The sequence below is a fragment of the Salvelinus fontinalis genome, chromosome 16 (genome assembly GCF_029448725.1).
Source record: "Salvelinus fontinalis isolate EN_2023a chromosome 16, ASM2944872v1, whole genome shotgun sequence".
In the NCBI taxonomy this organism is placed as follows: Eukaryota; Metazoa; Chordata; class Actinopteri; order Salmoniformes; family Salmonidae; genus Salvelinus; species Salvelinus fontinalis.
The window spans coordinates 36499339-36522549 of NC_074680.1; the positions used below are offsets into that span (position 1 = coordinate 36499339).

At 39.8% G+C, this 23211-nt stretch overlaps 2 protein-coding genes across 2 annotated transcripts in view; one reads left to right on the forward strand and one right to left on the reverse strand.

Moving 5' to 3' along the window:
• ccdc175 (coiled-coil domain containing 175) lies at positions 1–12836 on the forward strand. The gene is made up of 19 exons (XM_055865258.1): positions 1–236; positions 536–621; positions 1075–1186; positions 2130–2265; positions 2389–2617; positions 2883–3005; positions 3761–3870; positions 4008–4089; positions 6230–6366; positions 7082–7192; positions 7465–7536; positions 7639–7774; positions 7874–8002; positions 8127–8265; positions 11460–11539; positions 11653–11805; positions 11902–12004; positions 12120–12163; positions 12406–12836. Exons 1-19 carry the CDS (start codon positions 170–172, stop codon positions 12583–12585), a joined length of 2229 nt encoding a protein of 742 aa, XP_055721233.1. The 5' UTR covers positions 1–169; the 3' UTR covers positions 12586–12836.
• The window catches only part of LOC129813377 (JNK1/MAPK8-associated membrane protein-like), a 16762-nt gene continuing 6273 nt past the window's right edge, over positions 12723–23211 (reverse strand). The window contains exons 4-6 of the mRNA XM_055865724.1: positions 17061–17109; positions 14779–14877; positions 12723–14652 (exon numbers count right to left, since the gene is read on the reverse strand). Coding sequence (XP_055721699.1) covers positions 14437–14652; positions 14779–14877; positions 17061–17109 — 364 coding nt within the window. The 3' untranslated portion in view covers positions 12723–14436. The remainder of the gene's footprint in view (positions 14653–14778; positions 14878–17060; positions 17110–23211) is intronic.

A 23211-nucleotide genomic window follows, 5' to 3' on the forward strand; every position in this document is an offset into this window, starting at 1 on the left:
CACTTCATCTTTTTGAGTGCAAGATCTAGGCCTACTCTCACTTTCGTGTCTTGCATGTTGGTTACCATGCCAACCCATATTCGGTTCGAGCTGCTCAAACTTGGAAGCAAACGCTAAACACTGATACAAGTCGACGAAGCTAGCTATTTGCATATATTTTACATTCGACATGGCATCTTGCTTAGTGCCTGACTTTCCAGCTGTTCTGGTTGCTTTGGAGCATTTGGGCGAATTAGGTAAGAAAACAACAGGCGCCTCTCTTTCTACTGTTACACATGTCATGAGTGACTATAGCTAGCTAGCCCTACCTACCGTCAACGAAACGTGTAGAGAAGCATCTGATAAACTGCTACTTTTCAGTGTTGACAACTCCTAAAGTTGTGAATGAGCGCAGACTCGATGCAACCCAGCCGATTACTTTGATTTGTAGTTGCCAAGTTGAATCATTTTAATGTTTCAAATAAGTACTGTATCAGATCTAAATTTACATCGCTAATAGCACAACTTGCCTGTTTGAACGTTTGCCTTGACATAGACAAGCAGCTGAGGAATGAGGGAGTTCCATTCAGTCCTGAGGCCAGTCATCACCTGAAAGAAATAGCTGCTGCCATCACTGAACTGGTAGGCATATGCCAATAGGGAAAGAGAAAATCGAACATCAGGTAGTCTAAATATTGTTACGACCAATATGATTGATTTAATAAATAGACTAGTAAACTAATCGATTATCTAAAATGGAATGTAAATCTATCCACTGGGCACACACTGGTTGAACCAACGCCGAATAGACGTTGAATTTACGTCTGTGCCCAGTGGGTAGGTAAATATAAAGTATATTATACTGAGCCATTTACTTTATGTTCGTATTCTTATCTATTCTTATTTCTTATTGCTGTTGCATTGTCGAGAAGGAACCTGCAAGTAAGCATTTCGTTGGACTGTGTATACCATGTGTATCCTGTACATACAACTAATAAAACATTGAAATTAAATAAGTCCATAGAGACAATGGCCATAGAGGCCAGAAAACTTGCTTTACACACTCTTTTGAAAACCCTATTTTCTATAAATCAGGAGACTTCCAGAAGAGTAGCCCATGAACAACTGGAGGTAGAAACGATTGAAACAAGCAAACTCCGACATCAATGCCAGACTATCCATGATGATGTTCAGAATGAGATATCAGGTAATTACTTATATAGCCCAATGATATGATTTCATAGAACACAACCCACTGGGCAAAACCTGGTTGGATCAATGTTGTTTCCACATCATTTCAACCCAAAATTGAAGTGTGATGATGTTGAATCAACGTGGAAAACTGACTGGAATTGGAAAGAAGTCATCAACGTAAGGGAATTTCATATTTTTTTCACACGTTTAAACTATATCCAATGACATGGTGGAAATGTTTTGTGGATTTCACAATTAATTCACTTTAGTTAACAACTAAATGTAAATCAAAACTAAACATTGAACTGATGTCTGTGCCCAGTGGAAAGAAATTAATATTGCCCGGCTCTAGCCCTTTGGCTAAGCGAGATAAGTTTTTTAGTGGCCCCAATCTTGAAAAATGTTACAGTTCTAAAGTACATTTCCTGCAATTCTACACATTTTGCCATAGTGCTGAGAGAAAATGTTGAAATTTTATAAAAATATATCATGCAATTCTTCTCATTTTGCCATGAGTCAGCGAGAAAAGATTTGCAGTTTTACAGCTAATTTCCTGCCATTCTAACATTTTGCCATGACTTATGCCATGTTAATGATATCTGAGTGAGAGTGACTTACAAAATCAGTGGGGGCCCCCTGGACCTGTTGTTATTTGGACATGATTACTACAAGTTTAGATAGCTGACAAGACTAACTTACCAATATAAAAATTGTTAGCTGACATGGCTAACTGAGTGACTGTCAGTGACTGACATAACAAGAGAATAATGTCAAACTTGCACCTTGAGTATTCTACTATTCTAACTTTCAACAGTAAGTTAAGACCCCGACTGAGTTCCTAAGCTTATGTCGCTTATGCCTAGAGCGGCCTAGCTGCCTGGTCTTGTCTTAAAGCGAGAATGAAAAAGCTATCCAGTCATGTTTTCCTCACAGATATGTGTCATTGTCCCTTTCAGCTGGTGTTGCGGCTGCAAGAAATATAAATGCGGGTCAAATTACTCAACTCCAAGATGAACTGAACAGTATAGTGCTTGAAATAGAATTAATGGAGAAAAAACAGGAAGTCCTTGAAAAGCAAAATGCTATTCTTTAGTAAGTAATATAAGTCATGTTGAGCAATTTATAGGTGTAACAGATCATAACAAAATTGGCAACATTTCACATAACATCCATGATGTTATAACTTGTTATTGCTTGTTTTGGAATCTTTTTCAGTCCTGAGAGAGAGTTGGTAAAAGGTGACCATGAAAATGTCATCAACCAATTAAACTACCAGCTGTCAGAGAAGGCCAATAAACAGATTCTGCTCAATGAAACAATGAACGAGATCAAAGAAGGGAAAGCCAAGATCACAGATGTGGAGACCGCTAAAGTGGAGCTAGAGGAGGACATGATTCAAGAGAGGAAGACGTTTGATGAAACAAATGAGAATCTTCAGAGAGAGGTACGTCACAGTCACCTCTTATTATAGCTACATTTTAAATGTTTAAATGTTTGTTATTTAGCAGACACACAGGAGCAATTAGGTTTAAAAGTCCCTTGCTCAAGGGCACTTCAGCAGATTTTTCACCTAATCAGCTCTTGGATTCAAACCAGCAACTTTTTGGTTACTGGCCCAATGCTCTTAACCGCTACCTGCTTACAGTATCTAAGATACTATAACCTGCTGTGAGGCACCGTCTTAATCTTATCCTCCCCTGCTGGTATAGTGTGAGGAAGTCATCAATAACATACAGAACCAGAAGAAGAACAATGAAAAGAAACGCAGAGAGCTGGACATTTTTTTACCAGAACTGTTGGATAAGGAGGACAAAGTCACAGAGCAAAAAAAAGTAAGTGAACTGAAGTATTTCAGTCAAGTAGTAAATTAATTACATTTTCCACTAATGCTCTTCACTTGCTATAACTGCCTTTTTTAATAATTTATAGTATGATATAAACAGCGGTGTAAAGTAACTATGTAAAAATAGAACTACTTAAGTAGTTTTTGGTGAATCTGTTCTTTACTTAAAAATATATATTTTTGACAACTTTTACTCCACTACATAACTAAAGAAAATATGTACTTTTCACTCCCACAAATTTTCCCTGGCACCCAAAAGTACTTGTGACATTTTGAATGCTTAGCAGGACAGTAAAATGGTCCAATTCATGCCATTATCAAGAGGACACGTGGTCATCCCTACTGCCTCTGATCTGGCACTCACTAAACACAAATGCTTAGTTTTTAAATTATATCTAAGTGTTGGAGTTTGTCCCTGGCTCTCCGTTAATTCAAAAAACAAGAAAATCATACTGTCTGGTTTGCTTAATATTAGGAATTTTAAATGATTTATAGCATTTACTTTTACTTTTGATTCTTAAGTATATTTGAGTAATTATTTACATTTACTTTTGATACTTAAGTATATTTAAAACCAAATAGTTTAAGAATTTTACTCAAGTAGTACTTTACTGGGTTACTTTCACTTTTACTTCAGTCATTTTATATTAAGGTATCTTGACAATTGGTACTATCTCCACCACTGGATTTAAAAACATATTTATAAATTGTGTTATTTCACACAACACTCTTCCTTCATTGCAGCAAATTCTCCAGTTAGAGCAAAGTATAGCCAAACTGACAGCGTCTGAAATCCAATACAAAGAGCAGCTGGCAGACGAGATCAACACATTTGAGGAACTTGTTCTTCAGAAGTAAGATTTGCATTCATCCAGGTACTGTATGTAGCGTAAGCATGGAGCATACATGGAATGCAAGGGATACTGTATGTTACATCATGTCTGCTTCCATCATTCCATCTTTTTCGACTCATTAACCATTGTTTCCACAGGGAATTTCATGTAAAGGAGTTGGCTGAAGTGAGAATTGTATTTGAACTGAAAGTTCAGGCACTACAGGAAAAGATTGTAGAGGTGAGAGATAGTTAGATTTTTTCCAAAGTGATGCTACTACTACAGTACAGCTCCAGGGCAACATGTTGCTTCATTCTCCTCTTCTCTCTGTTGGTGTTGCTATGGTGGGAGGGATTATAAACGCCTGCATGATGTCAGATGTGAGACATCGATTTCCTGCCATTGCCAGAGGCCTCAGCCCTGCTGTTCTGTAGTCAAATGGATATTTTTAGAAGGTATTCCTTCAAAGGCACTTTGTGCTAAGTCTGACCTTTAAGAGAGCCAGTTCACTGGAGTGTCCTCTGATGTGCTAGAGTTCACACAGTCCATCAAAGGGCATAGCAGCTGTGTCTGGCCATATGATCCGATGACAGGCTGACTGAACGTGAAGAAAATGCCCTTTGAATAGAATTACTCTCCTGGTTTCCGCTTGTAGAGGAGTTGGGGTGTTTGTATGTGTCTGGCAAAAGTCAGAATCATACACTATATATACAAAAGTATGTGGACATCCCTTCAAATTAGTGGATTTGGCTATTTCAGCCACACCCGTTGCTAACAGGTGAACAGAATCGAGCACACAGTCATGCAATCTCCATAAACAAACATTGGCAATAGAATGGCCTTACTGAAGAGCTCAGTGACTTTCAATATGGTACCGTCATTAAATGCCACCTTGCCAACAAGTCAGTTTGTCAAATTTATGCCCTGCTAGAGATGCCTTGATCAGCTGTAAGTGCTGTTATTGTGAAGTGGAAACATCTAAGAGCAACAACGGCTCAGCCACGAAGTGTTAGGCCATACAAGCTCACAGAATGGGACCACAAGTGCTGAAGTGCGTAGCACGTACAAATCATCTTTCCTCGTTTGTAACACTCACTACCTAGTTTCAAACTGCTTCTGGAAGCAACGTCAGTACAAGAACTGTTCGTACGCTGCCCATGAAATGGGTTTCCATGGCCGAGCAGCTGCACACAAGCCTAAGATCACCATGCGCAATGCCAAGCGTCGGCTGGAGTGGTAAAGCTCGCCACCATTGGACTGTAGTGGAAATGTGGAAATGCATTCTCTGGAGTGATGAATCACACGTCACTATCTGGCAGTCCGACGGGCGAATCTGGGTTTGGCGGATGCCAGGAGAACGCTACCTTCCCCTATTCATAGTGCCAACTGTAAAGTTTGGTGGAAGAGGAATAATGGTCTGGGGCTGTTTTTCATGGTTTGGGCTAGGCCCCTTAGTTCCAGTGAAGGGAAATCTTAACGCTACAGTATACAATGACATTCTAGACGATTCTGTGCTTCCAATTTTGTGGCAACAGTTTGGGGAAGGCCCTTTCCTGTTTCAGCATGACAATGCCCCCGTGCGCAAAGGAGGTCCATACACAAATGGTTTGTTGAGATCGGTGTGGAAGAACATGACTGGCCTGCACAGAGCCCTGACCTCAACCCCATTGAACACCTTTGGGATGAATTGAAACGCCGACCTCACTAATGCTCGTGGCTATATGGAAGCAAGTCCCCGCAGCAATGTTCCATTATCGAGTGGAAAGCCTTCCCAGAGGAGTGGAGGCTGTTATAGTAGCAAAGGGGGGACCAACTCCATATTAATGCCCATGATTTAGGAATGATATGTTGGACGATCAGGTGTCCACATACTTTTGGCCATGTTGTTTATGTAAAACTAATTTATGATGCTTTGACTTCAGGTAGTACCCCGTTTCAAAATGTTTACTCGCTACTGAACACCCCCCTGAGATGATATGCAGGGCTGGGGTGGTCTGGGGTAGCCAGTATTGGTTGATTGTAGAGCAGGGTTCCCCAAGTGTTCTGAGCGACAACAATTTTTTTGCATTTTTATTGTTTGACATAAAAGACTGTAAAATCACCAGCAAATCAGCTCCAAGGGATTTTTATTTTGGAAATCTGTTTGAAACTATTCCTACGCATAATAGAGAGATGTATGTGATCGTATACAAATGTAAGCAAGGTTGAAAGTTGTGTTTTAGTCAAATATATCTGTTTGGGCTACTTGCGGTCAATTTGCAGTCTACAAATTATTTGTAATTATGTTCCGGCCCCCTAGTTGATGATCTCTGTTGTAGAGGATTCTCATGCATTATAGATAGGAGCTGTGTAGATGGGCTCTGTTCTGTTATGTGTGCAGGTGGATGGTGAGATGGAGGAGGGCCAGATAGTTAATGCCATCCGCCTGGAGTCTATTGCTAAGATGTCTGACAGATTTAAAGCTCAAAGGAAAGAGGAGGACGACGTCATGGCTGAACACCTCAATGTCTCAAGACGGTATTCCATCTATACCTCTTTGCATCCTACATCTATGAAGGATCAAGTCAACCTGCAACACTGCTTTCCCTTTACTTTGGCTGACAGTCATTTTTACTTACATTTTATCAGTGGTGTAAAAAGTACCCAACTGTCATACTTGAGTAAAAGTAAAGATAATTGAATAGAAAATGACTCAAGTTAAAAGTAAAAGTCACCCAGTAAACTTCTACTTGAGTAAAAGTCAAAAAGTATTATTTGGTTTAAAATATAGTTAAGTATCAAAAGTAAAAGTATAAATAATTTCAAATTCCTTATATTAAGCAAACCATTTTCTTGTTTTTTTTATTCATGGAAGGCCAGGGGCACACTCCAACACTCAGACATCATTTACAAACAAAGCATGTCGGTTTAGTGAGTCCACCAGATCAGAGGCAGTAGGGATGATCAGGGATGTTCGGTTGATAAGTGGGTGAAGTTGACTTTTTTCCTGTCCTGCTAAGCTTTCAAAATGTAACGAGTACTTTTGGGTGTTAAGGAAAATGTATGGAGTAAAAAGTACAATATTTTCTTACGGAATGTAGTGAAGTAAAAGTAAAAGTAGTCAAAAATATAAATACTGAAGTACAGATACCCCAAAGAACTACTTAAGTAGTACTTTAGAGTATATTTACTTAAGTACTTTACACCACTGCATTTTATCATCTGTTTGTATGTTTGTTTGATTGATTTTCAGCTTAGAAAAGTCCAGACTTAGACTTGAGGAGCGCGTTGCATCGATCGCTAAACATAAAATAGAGATCAGAGAAATGGATGAAGAGATCAAACAACTCCATGAAACCAATATGTAAGTAATATGGTCCATTTTATCATATTAGTCTATAATCACTACGAGTTTTGACACTTTTGTGTAGTATCAAAGTAACTTATTTCACTAAGGACAGCATTAACCATCTGACCAAGTTTGAAATATAATGAATAAAAAGTCTAAATAATTATCTTGCAAACTACAGAGCTTTTATCTCATTGTTTAGTTATGTACTAAAAATAAAGTAAATGTCATGCAGAATTGTCAGAATAGTTGCTTACCTAGCTTACCTACCATTTTGTTTCTCATAGAGTTAATGCAGACCTGTTTGAAAGAAATGTGGATGAACTGCATGGACAGCTCAATAAAGAAAAGAAGAACATGTAAGCAACAAATAGTATCTCTTCATTTCATTACAGACTTGGACTTTCTCTTCATAAATTGGGTTACTTGATACAGTCTACGGTTTTTACTTTTTCTTTCAGAGCAATCTTTGAAGTTGAAAAAGAAGAACTGTGCCAGTCTCTGGAGAATCTAAAAAAAGATCAAGTACAGCATGTGAAACAGGTCAACTCTAATATTGGTTTAACCAGGAGGAGATATGAGGAACTGCTTGAAGAGGTTCGCTTATTTTTCCTTAATTCTTCAGGAATCTATTGAGATAGCACATGCACTTTATATTTGTTTTATTAATTTATATTTCATAAACATTTAAATCAGGAGAAGAAACTCAGAGACCATGTATTCATGGGCGCGTCGATTGAACTTCTCAGTAACAAGATTGTTAAGGCAGAGGAGGGGAATGAACAGATTACCATTTCCTACAATGCCGAGATCCAACAGTTCATCGTAAGTATATTTATATATATTTACATTTTACATCTAACTCAGCTAGCGGACATTAGTAAGCCTCATCACACATACAAGCTGTTGAGAAAAATGTATTTAATGTCTTCTTCTTCTGTGAAATTAGACTGAAGCGGAGTCAGTGACACAGAGACGACTGGAGAAGGAGGAGGACCTGAAGGGTAAAGAGTCTATCTTGGAGGAAGCGGAGGCCCAGTTTGATATTGACCAGTCCAGGCACCAAAAACTAAAAAACCATACCTCAGGTACTGACCCAATAATCTGCTAATATATCTATAATAACAACTATAATAATACAGAGACGCACGCATACAAAGCTCTCCCCCACCTTCCATTTGGCAAATCTGACCATAATTCTATCCTCCTGATTCCTTCTTACAAGCAAAAACTAAAGCAGGAAGTAACAGTGACTCGCTCAATACGGAAGTGGTCAGATGACGCAGATGCTAAGCTACAGAACTGTTTTGCTAGCACAGATCAAATCAAATTGTATTGGTCAGATACACATGCGGATGTTATTGCGAGTGTACTGTAGTGAAATGCTTGTGCTTCTAGTTCCGACAGTGCAGCTACCTAATACACACAAATCTAAGTAAAGGGATGGAATAAGAATATACATATAAATATATGGATGAACAATGACCGAGCAGCATAGGCAAGATGCAATAGATGGTATAAAATACAGTATATACATATGAGATGAGTAATGCAAGATATGTAAACATTATTAAAGTGCCATTATTAAAGTGACTAGTGATCCATTTATTAAAGTGGTCAATGATTTCAAGTCTGTATGTAGGCAGCAGCCTCTCTGTGTTAGTGATGGTTGTTTACCAGTCTGATGGCCTTGAGATAGAAGCTATTTTTCAGTCTCTCGGTCCCAGCTTTGATCCCCCTGTACTGACTTCACCTTCTGGATGATAGGGGTTGAACAGGCAGTGACTCGGGTGGTTGTTGTGAATGTTGACCTGTTTAGACTTCAATATGTTCCGGGACTCATCCGATGGAATTGAGGAGTATACCACATCAGTCACCGGCTTCATCAATAAGTGCATCGATGACGTTGTCCCCACAGTGACCGTATGTACACCAACCAAAAGCCATGGATTACAGGTAACATCCGCACTGAGCTAAAGGGTAGAGCTGCTGCTTTCAAGGAGCAGGTCTATAACCCGGACGCTTGTACGAAATCCCGCTATGCCCTCAGACGAACCATCAAACAGGCAAAGAGTGAATACAGGACAAATATTGAATCCTACTATACCTGCTCCAACGCTCGTCGGATGTGGCAGGGCTTGCAAACTATTACGGACTACAAAGGGAAGGCCAGCCTTGAGCTGCCCAGTGACACAAGCCTATCAGACGAGTTAAATGACTTCTATCCACGCTTCGAGGCAAGCAACACTGATGCATGCATGAGCGCACCAGCTGTTCTGGACGACTGTGTGATCACGCTCACCGTAGCTGATGTGAGTAAGACCTTTAAACAGGCCGCAGGGCCAAGCGGATTACCAGGACGTGTACTGCGAACATGCGCTGACCAAGTGGCAAGTGTCTTCATTAATATTTTCAACCTGCCCTTGGCTGAGTCTGTAATACCTACATGTTTCAAGCAGACCACCATAGTCCCTGTGCCCAAGAACACCAAGGTAACCTGCCTAAATGACTACTGACCCGTAGCACTCACGTCTGTGGCCATGAAATGCTTTGAAAGGCTGGTCATGGCTTACATCAACACCATCATCCCGGAAACCCTAGACCCACTCTAATTTGCATACCGACCCAACAGATCTACAGATGACGCAATCTGTATTGCACTCAACAACACCCTTTTCCACCTGGACAAAAGGAACACCTACGTGAGAATGCTGTTCAACACCATAGTGCCCTCAAAGCTCATCATTAAGCTAAGGACCCTGGGACTAAACACACTGATCCTCAACACAGCGGCCCCCCGGGGGTGCGTGCTTAGTCCCCTCCTGTACTCCCTGTTCAACCATGACTGCGTGGCCAAGCACGACTCCAACACCATCATTAAGTTTGCAGATGACACAACAGTTATAGGCCTGATCACCGACAACGATGAGACAACCTATAGGGAGGAGGTCAGAGACCTGGCAGTGTGGTGCCAGGCCAACAACCTCTCCCTCAACGTGATCAAGACAAAGGAGATGATCGTGGTTCCTTGGTGTCCACATCACCAACAAACTATCATGGTCCAAACACACCAAGACAGTTGTGAAGAGGGCACGACAATGGCTATTCCCCCTCAGGAGACTGAAAAGATTTGGCATGGGTCCTCAGATCCTCAAAAAGTTCTACAGCTGCACCATCAAAAGCATCCTGACCGGTTACATCACCGCCTGGTATTGCAACTGCTCGACATCCGACCACAAAGCGCAACAGAGGGTAGTGCGTACGGCCCAGTACATCACTGGGGCCAAGCTTCCTGCCATCCAGGACCTCTATACCAGGCGGTGTCAGAGGAAGGGCCTTGCCAATGACTCCGGCCACCCTAGTCATAGACTGTTCTCAATGCTACTGCCCGGCAAGCGGCACTGGAGCGCCAAGTCTAATTCCAAAAGGCTTCTTAAAGCTTCTACTCCAAGCCATAAGGCTGCTGAACAGTAATGATGGACTGTTGTTTCTCTTTTCTTATTTGAGCTATTCTTGCCATAATATGGACTTGGTCTTTTACTAAATGGGGCTATCTTCTGTATACCACCCCTACCTTGGCACAACACAACTGATTGGCTCAAACTCATTAAGAAGGAAAGAAATTCCAGAAATTAACTTTTAACAAGACACACCTGTTAATTGAAATGCATTCCAGGTGACTACCTCATGAAGCTGGTTGGGAGAATGCCAAGAGTGTGCAAAGCTGTCATCAAGGCAGAGGGTGGCTACTTTGAAGAATCTCAAATATAAAATATATTTTGGTTACTACATATGATTCCAAATATGTTATTTAATAGTTTTGATGTCTTCACTATTATTCTACAATATAGAAAATAGAAAAAAAATAAGAAAAACCCTTGAATGAGTAGGTGTGTCCAAACGTTTGACTGGTACTGTACATATTGCCTCGATTTCCTCGACTAAGCTGTACCCCCGCACATTGACTCGGTACCGGTACCCCCTGTATATAGCCTCGTTATTGTTATTTGATTGTTGCGCTTTTATTTTTTACTTTGGTTTATTTCAAAAAATATTATTTTTCTTAAAACTGCATTGGTGGTAAAGTGCTTGTAAGTAAACATTTCACGGTAAGGCCTACACCTGTTGTATTCGGTGCATGTGACAAATACAATTTGATTTAGTCAACAATATCAAGTAGACATACACAAATATGCAGATATCTCAAAGAATGTGCTCACTATAACCTTAGAAATCATGTAGTGCAGCATTTTATAATTACTTAAATGATTTTCCCCACCAGAGTTAAAGAGTAAGAACAATCATCTGGAGCTCTTCATCCAGGATATGAAAGAGAGCACTAGTACTCTTCTCAAACCAAAGGTGAGTTTCATAACAAAAACATTCAGTATGTACATCTTGGTTACCACACACTCTAAAAGGCAAGCTGTGAAGTGTAATAGCATTGAAACAGTCTGCTTGTAACTGACTGACAGGAGGACATGAAGAGGAGTCTAGAGGGTTTGCGTGAGAAACACATGGAGCTGCTGACGTCTCACGCTGCAGACATCATCGCCACGGAGAAGAGCATCTATGACAAAGGGATGATGCTGGAGCAGGTCAATATGGAGAACAGCAGACTGCATGTGGTAAGAGACATGAGTTACTCACAATGGCCCTCCATACTGAACTACACCACTCACTCACCTACCAAGCAAAAACTCAATGTAAACATTGTTTTTCAGTGTATTGAACAAATGAAGGAGGACATATGGAACACCAGGAAAGACCAGGAAAGACACACAAAGGAGATTGGGTGGCTGAAAGAGGAGGTTCATTCTCTATTTGGTGAGCATCAGCCGCGCTCAATGACTCCAACTATTGTAAAACGTTGTGCATAATATTTAGTTCAGTCTATCAGGTTTCAATATCATCATAACTTATAAAACGCATCTTCCCCTAGAGAGCCTGCTTGATGCTTGGGCAGAGGACACTGTGGTGACTGAGGTAAGGATTCTTAAATCATGGCTGGTCAGTCCAGCAGCTTACTGTTCATACGCCATTTAATTTTTTACAACTGATGTTAACTTATAGCCTGACCACATGCTGACAGACAACCGTGTACATGACCAGATTTCTGACCAGATTTTGACAAATCCACAGTGCAGGACTTGAGTGATTTGTAAGTCAATAGTAAACTGTCATGAAGAGACCACACTAAATCATCCATGACTCATTCAACAATTCAGGAATCTTCAGAGAGAGACCACAAGATTCTGGAGGCTATCTACAGACTCATGACCAAGATCCACGACAGGAAGTTCCAACTGGGGGACATCAACAGTAGACTAGAGGAGGAACTGAAGGGCATGAGTTCCCTGTTGGCCAGTACTAAATCAAACATTGCACTTAAAGAACAGGGCAACTAGCGACATCAAGAAGGATTACATCAACACAATTGTGTTCTAAAAAAAACTCAGCACAAATGAAAGTCATATGAGATGAAAGTAGATGAGTACTCACACTTGTGATTCTTATTTCAGAAAAATCATAACACTTAACACACAGCATTTCACAAGTTTAATTGAACAATACATTTTACAATAGTTAAAATTGTAGCTAGTCAAGTCCTCGTTCTGTATGTTTTAAAATTACACTGCAATAAAATTATATATTTCTAATAAACACATCCATTGTCATCTATTTACAAGCATTCTATAAGCATGCATAAAATACATTTACAATTTAATGTCCTTACTATCCAACAAGCGTATTTCTCCAACATCATTTACAGGGAAACAGCAGGATCATTTTCATTCCATTTTTGATCAAGCAAAATAATGGAACTATATTCCACTTGGCTTGTAACATAATATTAGGTTATAATAAACTATTTTATCTGCCACTGGACATATGCATGTGTCACGGCGAACAACGGGTATAGGCCAATTAAAAAGGTTCTTTATTCTAAACCAAAACTATTAACTTTAAACAAAGAAAAAGGAATGAGGTGTGGAAGTATTATAATGTAAGGTTTTTGTAAAGTGCATGGATGCGTGAATCTGTGTGTAAATATGACTATGTACAACTACAAAGGAACAAACATAACAGGATCATACCTGGAGGAGCAGAGAGAGAGAAGTGATTAGTGAAGCAGTTTTTTATACCCTGAGCCCAGGTGGCTCCAATCACTAACGACCCTCCTCTGCCTGCAGGAGGAACCGCCCCTGCAATGCAGAGGAGGAGCCGTGACACATGTGTTCAGAGTTTTTGGCACATTAGATTTAGTTTAAGAACATCTAACTCAACTTAAACTATTGGACAATCCAGAGACCATCTTTGATTGCACTGCAACAATCAAGGATATCTGAGCTTAAAACAATCAAGGATGTTGAGCATATATTATTTTTTTATTTAACTAGGCAAGTCAGTTAAGAAGAAATTCTTATTTTACAATGACGGCCTAACCCCGGTCAAACCCTAACGACGCTGGGCCAATTGGGAGTCCCATAGGGCGGCGCACAATCATGGCCGGTTGTGATGCAGCCCAGGATCGAACCAGAGTCTGTAGTGATGCCTCTAGTACTGAGATGCAGTGCCTTAGATCGCTGAGCCACTCAGGAGCCCAAAATAATATGACAGAGTGAATATCTATATACAAAACACTTCTCAAAACAGCCTCAATGAGGAACAGTACATCTTAGGCCTTAGGTTGTAAGGACAACATTCATGTGGACACAAACAATACCATTCAATAATTAACACTTTAAATATATGGAGCTTTGTAATTTATAGATATACAGTATGTACACATGTTGTTTGTATTCCCACCTTAGTTCTAGGAATATCATAAAATGTTCCTTTTCACTGTGAGAGGAATATCAACTATCAACACTGCATTCAGCAGTCATCCTTCTACCATACTCAGAGAAGGCAGTAAAGGCTAGCATCCATATATCTCCATGGACAACACCTCCTGAATTGATAGACTGGTGGACATTAAAGGTAGACTCAGCAATATCACATAGACGCAGAAAGTAAACAGCAAAGTGGGTAAATTTCCGCAACAACTAAGAGCGGGAATGCACAAAGCTCAACTTCTCCACTGTTTTGGTCCAGCGTCTCCCATGCTGTAAGAGGGTGAAGTGTACCCCTGAACATGCACAGAAGGCGTGTGACCGAAATCTTGCGTCACGCTCATCTCAATATCTGCGGTGCTGCTCGTGGCAACATCAATTCCCTGAGTCTAACTTTAATACCCACATCCATTTATAATAGTTCTAGTGGCCGTTGCCACCTTCTGACAGAATCCGGCAAGGTTCAGTGAACCTGGCAGTGAGCAGGTAGAAAAGGGCGGGTCCAGGTACCAGGGCCAATAGAGGTAGGTCCTGCTCCAGTTTATCCAATCGGGAGATGGAGATGATGCCATACGCGTGAAGGAGCCAATGGCTGAAGAGCACCACCAACCTCTTCTTGGCAGCGAGATTCTTGAAAGACTGGATAGGAGTAAAGGGAGGAAACACTTAGGAAATGGGATATGTGCTCAAACAATTATATTGACTGAGCTGATATCAAACTTAAAAAATGTTGGTTAGGGAAATATAAAATACGCAGTTTCTTGCCTGTATTTCTGAGGCTGACATGTACACTGCCAGGGTAACCAGGGACAACACCAAAATAATGTATGGAAAAGCATAATCTGAAAAACAGAAAGCATCAAGCTTATACCACAGTCACATGGCAAGACCTTTTGTCTCGCCTGCCCAAATCTTGTCTCATTGCCTCGACTATTGGAAGTCTGGAGAACTTCAGTATTGGATTTAGTTTTTAGGATGGCTGAACCTGTTAGGCGGGCTCTCCCGACGTCGGTACAAATATGACAACATCCAGCTCATGTGCAGGGCGCGAAATTCAAAAGCTATTTTTTAAAAATATTTAACTTTCACACATTAACAAGTCCAATACAGCATTTGAAAGATAAACATCTTGTCAATCCAGCCAACATGTCCGATTTTTTAAATGTTTTACAGAGAAAACACCACATATATTTGTTAGCTCACCACCAAATACAAAAGTGGACAGACACGTATGATTATGATTATGATGTATGAATTATGATTCAAGTAGCATGCACAAGCCAACCTAAATAACCTAAAACCAACCTAAAGAACCTAGAAAAAACTACCTCAGATGACAGTCCTATAACATGTTACACAATAAATCTATGTTTTGTTCATTAAATGTGCATATTTTAGCTATAAATCAGTTTTACATTACTGCTCCCATCATTGCTACAGCATAGCTACAGTCTGAAATCAGACGGGAGTAGCCAGAGAAAATACAGACACCAACGTCAACTACTAATTACACCTCATAAAACATTTCAGAAAAACATATGGTGGATAGCTAATGAAAGACAAATATCGTGTGAATAGAGCCAATATTTCCGATTTTTGAAGTGTATTACAGCGAAAACACAATATATCGTTATATTAGCTTACAACATTAGCTAGCATACGGCAGCATTGATTCTAGTCAAGCGCTAGCATAGCACAGTTCGACAGATATATGAAAAAGCATCCCAAATTGGGTCCTTATCTTTGTTGATCTTCCATCAGAATGTTGTAACGGGGTCCATTGTCCAGTAAAGTCTTTAGTTGGGTTCCAGAACGAAATATTTCCCTCTTTGGTTAGCAAGCACAACGGCCGTGCGGCGCTAATCTGTCTTTCTTCAAAAAATTCTTCCGTCGCATGACATCTAAAGTCCAGAATAAATTGCAATAATATAATTAAAGTATATTGAAAAAACATACTTTAGGATGATTTTGTGACATGTATCAAATAATATCGTAGGCAGAGGTCATATTCACCTTTAACGAGCGGATTCCAGGAGCCGAGTCCAGATTCTGCCTCGCGCCCGGAAAAAAAATTAAACTGCGCAGGTCTCACAAGAAGATGTGGTATTCAGTCCATGGAAGAGATATTCGACTCCTTTCAACTCTCACTTCCGCATTACACCCAGATGAAGGCGTATGACGTGTTTCTACGGTCCTAAGTGTCATGACCTTGTATAGACAAGGTCTTAAAGAGACACATCGCATTTTGGAAATCTCAATTCGTCTGGGAAAATGGCTGTAAAAATAGTTCTGTTCCACTTAGAGAAATAATTCAAACGTTTTTAGAAACTATAGACTGTTATCTATCCAATAGTAGTAAATATATGCATATTGTAAAATCAAAAATTTCTTAAGAGGCCGTTTGAAAATGTGCACATATTTTCCAGTTTTTTCAATATTCACCCTGCAGCCTGAAGAAGTTAATTAATTAACTAGTGATGGGGGGTGAAACAATAGTCAGATAACGTGCTATTATTTAGTACAATATTATATAGCTACCTTGACACCAAGTATGTATATATATATATATATATATATATATATATATATATATATATATATATATATATATATATATATATATATATATATATAGTACCAGTCAAATTTGGGACACACCTACTCATTCAAGGGTTTTTCTTCATTTTTTTCCTATATTGTAGAATAATAGTGAAGACTTCAAAACTATGAAATAACACATATGGAATCATATAGTAACCAAAAATGTGTTAAACAAATCAAAATATATTTTATATTTGGAGATTCTTCAAAGTAGCCACCCTTTGCCTTGATGACAGCTTTTCACACTCTAGGCATTCTCTCAACCAGCTTCATGAGGTAGTCATCTGAAATGCATTTCAAATAACAGGTGTGCCTTGTTAAAAGTTAATTTTTGGGGCCTCCCGAGTGGCGCAGTGGTCTAAGTCACTGTGCCACTAGAAATTCTGGTTTCGAGTCCAGGCTCTGTCGCAGCCGGCCACGACTGGGAGAACCATGGGGCGGCACACAGTTGGCCCAGCGTCGGTATGTCCTTGTCCCGTCGCACTCCAGCGACTCCTGTGGCGGGCCGGGCGCATGCACACTGACACGGTGGCCAGGTGTACGGTGTTTCCTCCAACACATTGGTGCGGCTGGCTTCCGGGTTAAGCGGGCATTGTGTCAAGAAGCACTGCGGCTTGGCTGGGTCGTGTTTCGGAGGATGCATGGCTCTCGACCTTCGCCTCTCCTGAGTCCGTACGGTAGTTGCAGCGATGGGACAAGACTAACTACCAATTGGATACCACGAAATTAGGGAGAAAAAGGGGTGTAAATATATATACAGTTGAAGTCGGAAGTTTACATACACTTAGGTTGTAGACATTAAAACTCGTTTTTCAACCACTCCACAAATGTCTTGTTAACAAACTATAGTTTGGCAAGTCGGTTAGGACATCTACTTTGTGCATGACACAAGTCATTTTTCCAACAATTGTTTACAGACATATTATTTCACTTATAATTCACTGTATCACAATTCCAGTGGGCCATAAGTTTACATACACTAAGTTGACTGTGCCTTTAAACAGCTTGGAAAATTCCAGAAAATGATGTCATGCTTTAGAAGCTTCTGATTGACTCAAATGATGTCAATTAGCCTATTGGAGGTGTACCTGTGGATGGATTTCAAAGCCTACCTTCAAACTCAGTGCCTCTTTGCTTGACATCATGGGACAATCATAGGAAATCAGCAAAGACCTCAGAAAAATAAATTGTAGACCTCCACAAGTCTGGTTCATCCTTGGGAGCAATTTCCAAAAGCCTGAAGGTACCACGTTCATCTGTACAAACAATAGTACGCAAGTATAAACACCATGGGACCACGCAGAAGTCATACCGCTCAGGAAGGAGACGCGTTCTGTCTCCTAGAGATTAACGTACTTTGGTGCTTAAAGTGCAAATCAATCCCAGAACAACAGCAAAGGTCCTTGTGAAGATGCTGGAGGAAACAGGGACAAAAGTGTCTATATCCACAGTAAAATAAGTCCTATATCGACATAACCTGAAAGGCCACTCAGCAAGGAAGAAGCCACTGCTCTAAAACCGCCATAAAAAGCTAGACTACGGTTTGCAACTGCACATGGGGACAAAGACCGTACTTTTTGGAGAATTGTCCTCTGGTCTGATGAAACAAAAATAGAACTGTTTGGCCATAATGACCATTGTTTTGTTTGGAGGAAAAAGGGGGAGGCATGCAAGCCGAAGAACACCATCCCAACTGTGAAGCACAGGGGTGGCAGCATCATGTTGTGGGTGTGCTTTGCTGCAGGAGGGACTGGTGCACTTCACAAAATAGATGGCATCATGAGGGATGACAATTATGTGGATATATTGATGTGTTGGAAGTGTAAGGGCTGTTGTCCTCCTCTTCCTCGGACGAGGAGAGGAGAGAAGGATCAGTGGACCAATACGCAGCAGTAGGAAAATAAGCCATCTTTTATTGAATAGGACGGCAAAACGAAAACAAAACACTTACAAAACTAACAAAATAAGAAAACGACGTAGACGAAATCTGAACATGAACTTTACATAACTACACGTAGAACTCACGGACAGGAACAGACTACATCAAACGAACGAACAGCCAAACAGTCCCGTATGGTACAGACATCGACGACACAGGAGACAATCACCCACAAACAAACAGTGAGAACACCCTACCTAAATATGACTCTCAATTAGAGGAAAACGCAAAACACCTGCCTCTAATTAAGAGCCATACCAGGCAACCCAAAACCAACATAGAAACAGAAAACATAGACTGCCCACCCAAAACTCACGCCCTGACCATCATACACATACAAAAACAACAGAAAACAAGTCAGGAACGTGACAGGAAGAGGGCACTGGAGCTTCAGAAAGATATACATAATATCAGTAACATTAACGTGAGTTACCAAGTAGACTACTACAGGACCATGTTAAACTCCTTTCATAAAATACCTCTACAGCAGTGTCATGACGTTGGGTTGGGGGTAGGTTTACGACAGTCATAAATACCTCTTTCCCCCTTTTTCTCTCTCCCCACTATAACTGATGTGACATAAGGAAACCCATGGGTTAACATAGAGATTCTGGGTAACATCAGAAGTTGGGGGAAATGAACTATATTCTGGTAATCCAACCAACTGTACATATGCGGTGGTACTTAAGGTATATTATGTCAGTTCGGTTGCCCTCTGACACATTCTCATCAATGATAGAATGACATAAACGCTACTGTGAAAAGTCTAAACGTCAGAGGTATCGGATTCACATGGAATTGTTGTTCAATTCAAATGTTTGAATTTGACATTGTTTGTGAAGAGGTGAAATGTAATTTTACCTTCCAAATGAGAGATCTGTGTTTTCATAAATTTTGCTTCTGCTCAACCAGGGGCCCGCCCCTGTGAAGAGACCTGGGTAATAGACTTTTCAGACACACCCCTCTCCCTCCACTATATAAAGCCAGAGACAAGAAAATAACTTCCTGTTCCGGGTACTCTAGGATGACGATCCAGGGTCAGAATGGTTCAGATAATCACTATAGATGAAGCCAACATCAGCATGGACTTTGATTGTGAATGGTATGAACTTTGAACTCGTGTTCACTACAGAAGTGATATCTCCTAGCCGTTGAGTTGGCAACAGCTGCTACAAACGCAGGTTAGGAAGGACAGTCCGAGTATCCCGTCTTCCACACACAACGTTACTACAAAGTATCCCGTGACAACCAGAGACATTCTCCAAAGTACAGAGGACTCGGGTCGGCGATACGTTCTTCCATCTACCACCAACCTACTGAAGCGCAGCTCAGAGTAAATATGTATTGCATTTTCTTTCTCAAATGGGCGGTAATTTAGAATGCATCAGATACTGATTTATGAGAGCACAGCTTTTGCCCTGTTCCGAATCTCCCACTCTTTCACTAAGACTCAGCCCATTCCCTTTGTGTAACAAGCTGTCATATCTATTCCGCCCGCTAGGGACGTTTTCTGCATGACGTAATTTGTGATCAAGTTATGATCTAATTGTATATGTGTGATTCTGTGTGATTGGTTAGGTATTTAGTAAATAAATAATTAAACCCAATTTTGTATTGCTGATTCAACTTGTTAGCCAGGATTCTTGCAGATAATCAAGGACTTACAACTTTCAGATGAGACTGAATATAATGACGATTAATGTGACTGCTATTTAGTAAAATATTACTAAATCTTTAAGAGTTTATTCGAAAGATAACAGCTCTATAAATATTCTTTCGTGGTGTCCCTCTCTAGTTAATTAATATTTACATGATTAGTTCAATCAGGTAATATTAATTACGGAGAAATTATTTTATAGAATAGCATGTCATAGCAATTAATCTGGCATAGTCAAAGACACGACAGCAGTGTTGGGGAGTAATGAACTGCATGTAGTTCAACCAGTAATTCAACTACATTTTGCAGTAGCTTGATGGTAGACGAACCAAATTCAAAATCTTGCTAGTGTTTTAAGTAGTTAATTACTTTTTGCCATGTAGCAAAAATAAAATATGGGTGAAGTAGTCAATAATTTCCATTCTTTTTCAGCATCAGACATGCCTAATTCACACTTGAAACATAGTTGTTGTGTTTAATAGGCTAAATTACACATTCTGTTAACAGCTGACTCCAGAGTAATCTGTTCTTGCAATTTGTAGTCTAAGACATTTCAGATTTCCATATGATAATTTATAACGGTAACTATAATTGGTAACTTGGTCAACTATATTTTCAGAGTAGCTTCCCCAACACTGCTCTACAGTAAATGTCACAATATGTAGTCTATTGGCCATGGGTATGACCAGTGGAGCTAAAAAGCATCCAGCGTTCATGGATGCAATGGGATGCCAGGCTTCCCCCAAAAAGTTTACTAAGAAAAAAAAATAACATACAAAATAATTTCTTTCATCTCTCTGAGTTTCATAAACTTCCTTACATTCTTAAGAAGCTGAATTTATCTCACCAGAGAAAGAATCCGAGCGAACAAAACCCTCCAAAAAAGTGTCAAGGGAAGCAAGTTTGGATTTGGCTTCAGACCAATCACATCACAAACCAAATGTCATTATTGACAGAAAAAAATAGAATTGTTGCATATCCTTGTGTTGTTGTCCTCCGGTGTCTAGTTAGCTATTTTTGGTATCTTTTAGTTGTCACTAGGGTTGCAAAGGGTCAGAAACTTTCCTGTAAATATCCTGAATTTTTCCAGGAAATTTTCCATGGGAATTTCAGCCCGGGAATGTTGGGAATTTTGCTTTTAATTCATCGAAAAAAGTTAGCTTATAACAGTGAACCTTTTTTGTGGGATACACATAAGAAAATTATAGGTCTTGTGGCATATTTTGGTTAAACTATCCCCAATTCAATGGAATTGCAAGCCTCTGCATACACAGTACATTCTTCCATCACATGTACAGTTACATTCTCAAGATCTTGCACACTAATGAGATGTTATTGAGCCCACACTACTACACTCTCTGAGCCAAGGACCACATCCTTTCTGGTAAGTTTTGATTACAATACTGGGTGGGGTAAATATTTTATATGACATACATGATTTTTTGTTAACTAGTAAATAGTAGCCTACAGCAAAGTGTGTTTAAATCATTTCTAACTTGTTAACAACTTCTGCTAGTTAGTTTTTGCTACCATGTGGGTTTTAGCTTGCTTGAGCCTGCTAACTGAGTGTTAATTCACCTACAGGTTTTATTTTAAAACATTAATCTTACAAAGGAGTTGTTTAATCTAACTGCTAAACTATTTATCTGTACATGGAATTGTATTTTGTTTTATTTTTACAAAAAAAAAATCTAATCTTTAGAGGAAAATGCCACAGGCACTATCTGATGTGTGGAGACATTTCACTGCAGCTAATGTAGAAGGAAAAGCTGTGTACATTTGCAAATACTGTGCCAAATCATATGTGAAGAATGCAACAAAGATGCAGAATCATCTGGCCAAGTGCATACAATTCCCTCAGCGCTCACAACAAGCAACCTCTTGTCAGAGGTCCCTCTACTTCTATTCGAGATGGAAATGATGAATCTGACACCTTATCAATAGCAACAGCTCTTGGTCCTCTTGGAATCAGAAGTTTTTGTTGACTCAATGGAGGAACGTAGTCAGAGAAATGCTGATGAATGTCTTGCTCGAGCTGTGTATGCAACTGGTTCACCTCTGATGCTCACAGGCAATGTGTATTGGAAGAGATTTCTGAATGTTCTTCGATTTAAATCATTCACAATGTCTACTAATGATAAGGTAAAATGTTTATGTTTCCATATGATATGGTAAATATATCCAATGCAAAAAACAGAACGACAGATTTTTACCTTGTCAGCTCGGGGGATTCAATCTTGCAACCTTACAGTTAACTAGTCCAACGCTCTAACCACCTGATTACATTGCACTCCACGAGGAGCCTGCCTGTTATGCGAATGCAGTAAGTCAAGGTAAGTTGCTAGCTAGCATTAAACTTATCTTATAAAAAACAATCAATCAATAAATCATAATCACTAGATAAACTAGTAATATCATCAACCATGTCAAATCAATACACAGAAGTATATATTTTTAAACCTGCATATTTAGTTAAAAGAAATCCAGGTTAGCAGGCGATATTAACCAGGTGAAATTGTGTCACTTCTCTTGCGTTCATTGCATGCAGAGTCAGTGTATATGCAACAGTTTGGGCCGCCTAATTTGCCAGAAGTTTACATAATTATGACATAACATTGAAGGTTGTGCAATGGAACAGGAATATTTAGACTTATGGATGCCACCCGTTAGATAAAATACGGAACGGTTCCATATTTCACTGAAAGAATAAATGTCTTGTTTTCGAGATGATAGTTTCCGGATTCGACCATATTAATGACCTAAGGCTCGTATTTCTGTGTGTTATTATGTTATAACTAAGTCTATGATTTGATAGAGCAGTCTGACTGAGCGGTGGTAGGCAGCAGCAGGCTCGTAAGCATTCATTCAAACAGCACTTTCGTGCGTTTTGCCAGCAGCTCTTCGTTGTGATTCAAGCATTGCGCTGTTTATGACTTCAAGCCTATCAACTCCCAAGATTAGGCTGGTGTAACCGATGTGAAATGGCTAGCTAGTTAGCGGG

Excerpts from the sequence above, each read along its gene's own strand:
- ccdc175 (XM_055865258.1), top strand. The coding sequence starts at position 170 with ATGGCATCTTGCTTAGTGCCTGACTTTCCAGCTGTTCTGGTTGCTTTG. Across the intron at positions 237-535 it reads GGAGCATTTGGGCGAATTAG|ACAAGCAGCTGAGGAATGAG; the intron begins GTAAGAAAACAA and ends GCCTTGACATAG. Across the intron at positions 6,367-7,081 it reads CACCTCAATGTCTCAAGACG|CTTAGAAAAGTCCAGACTTA; the intron begins GTATTCCATCTA and ends ATTGATTTTCAG.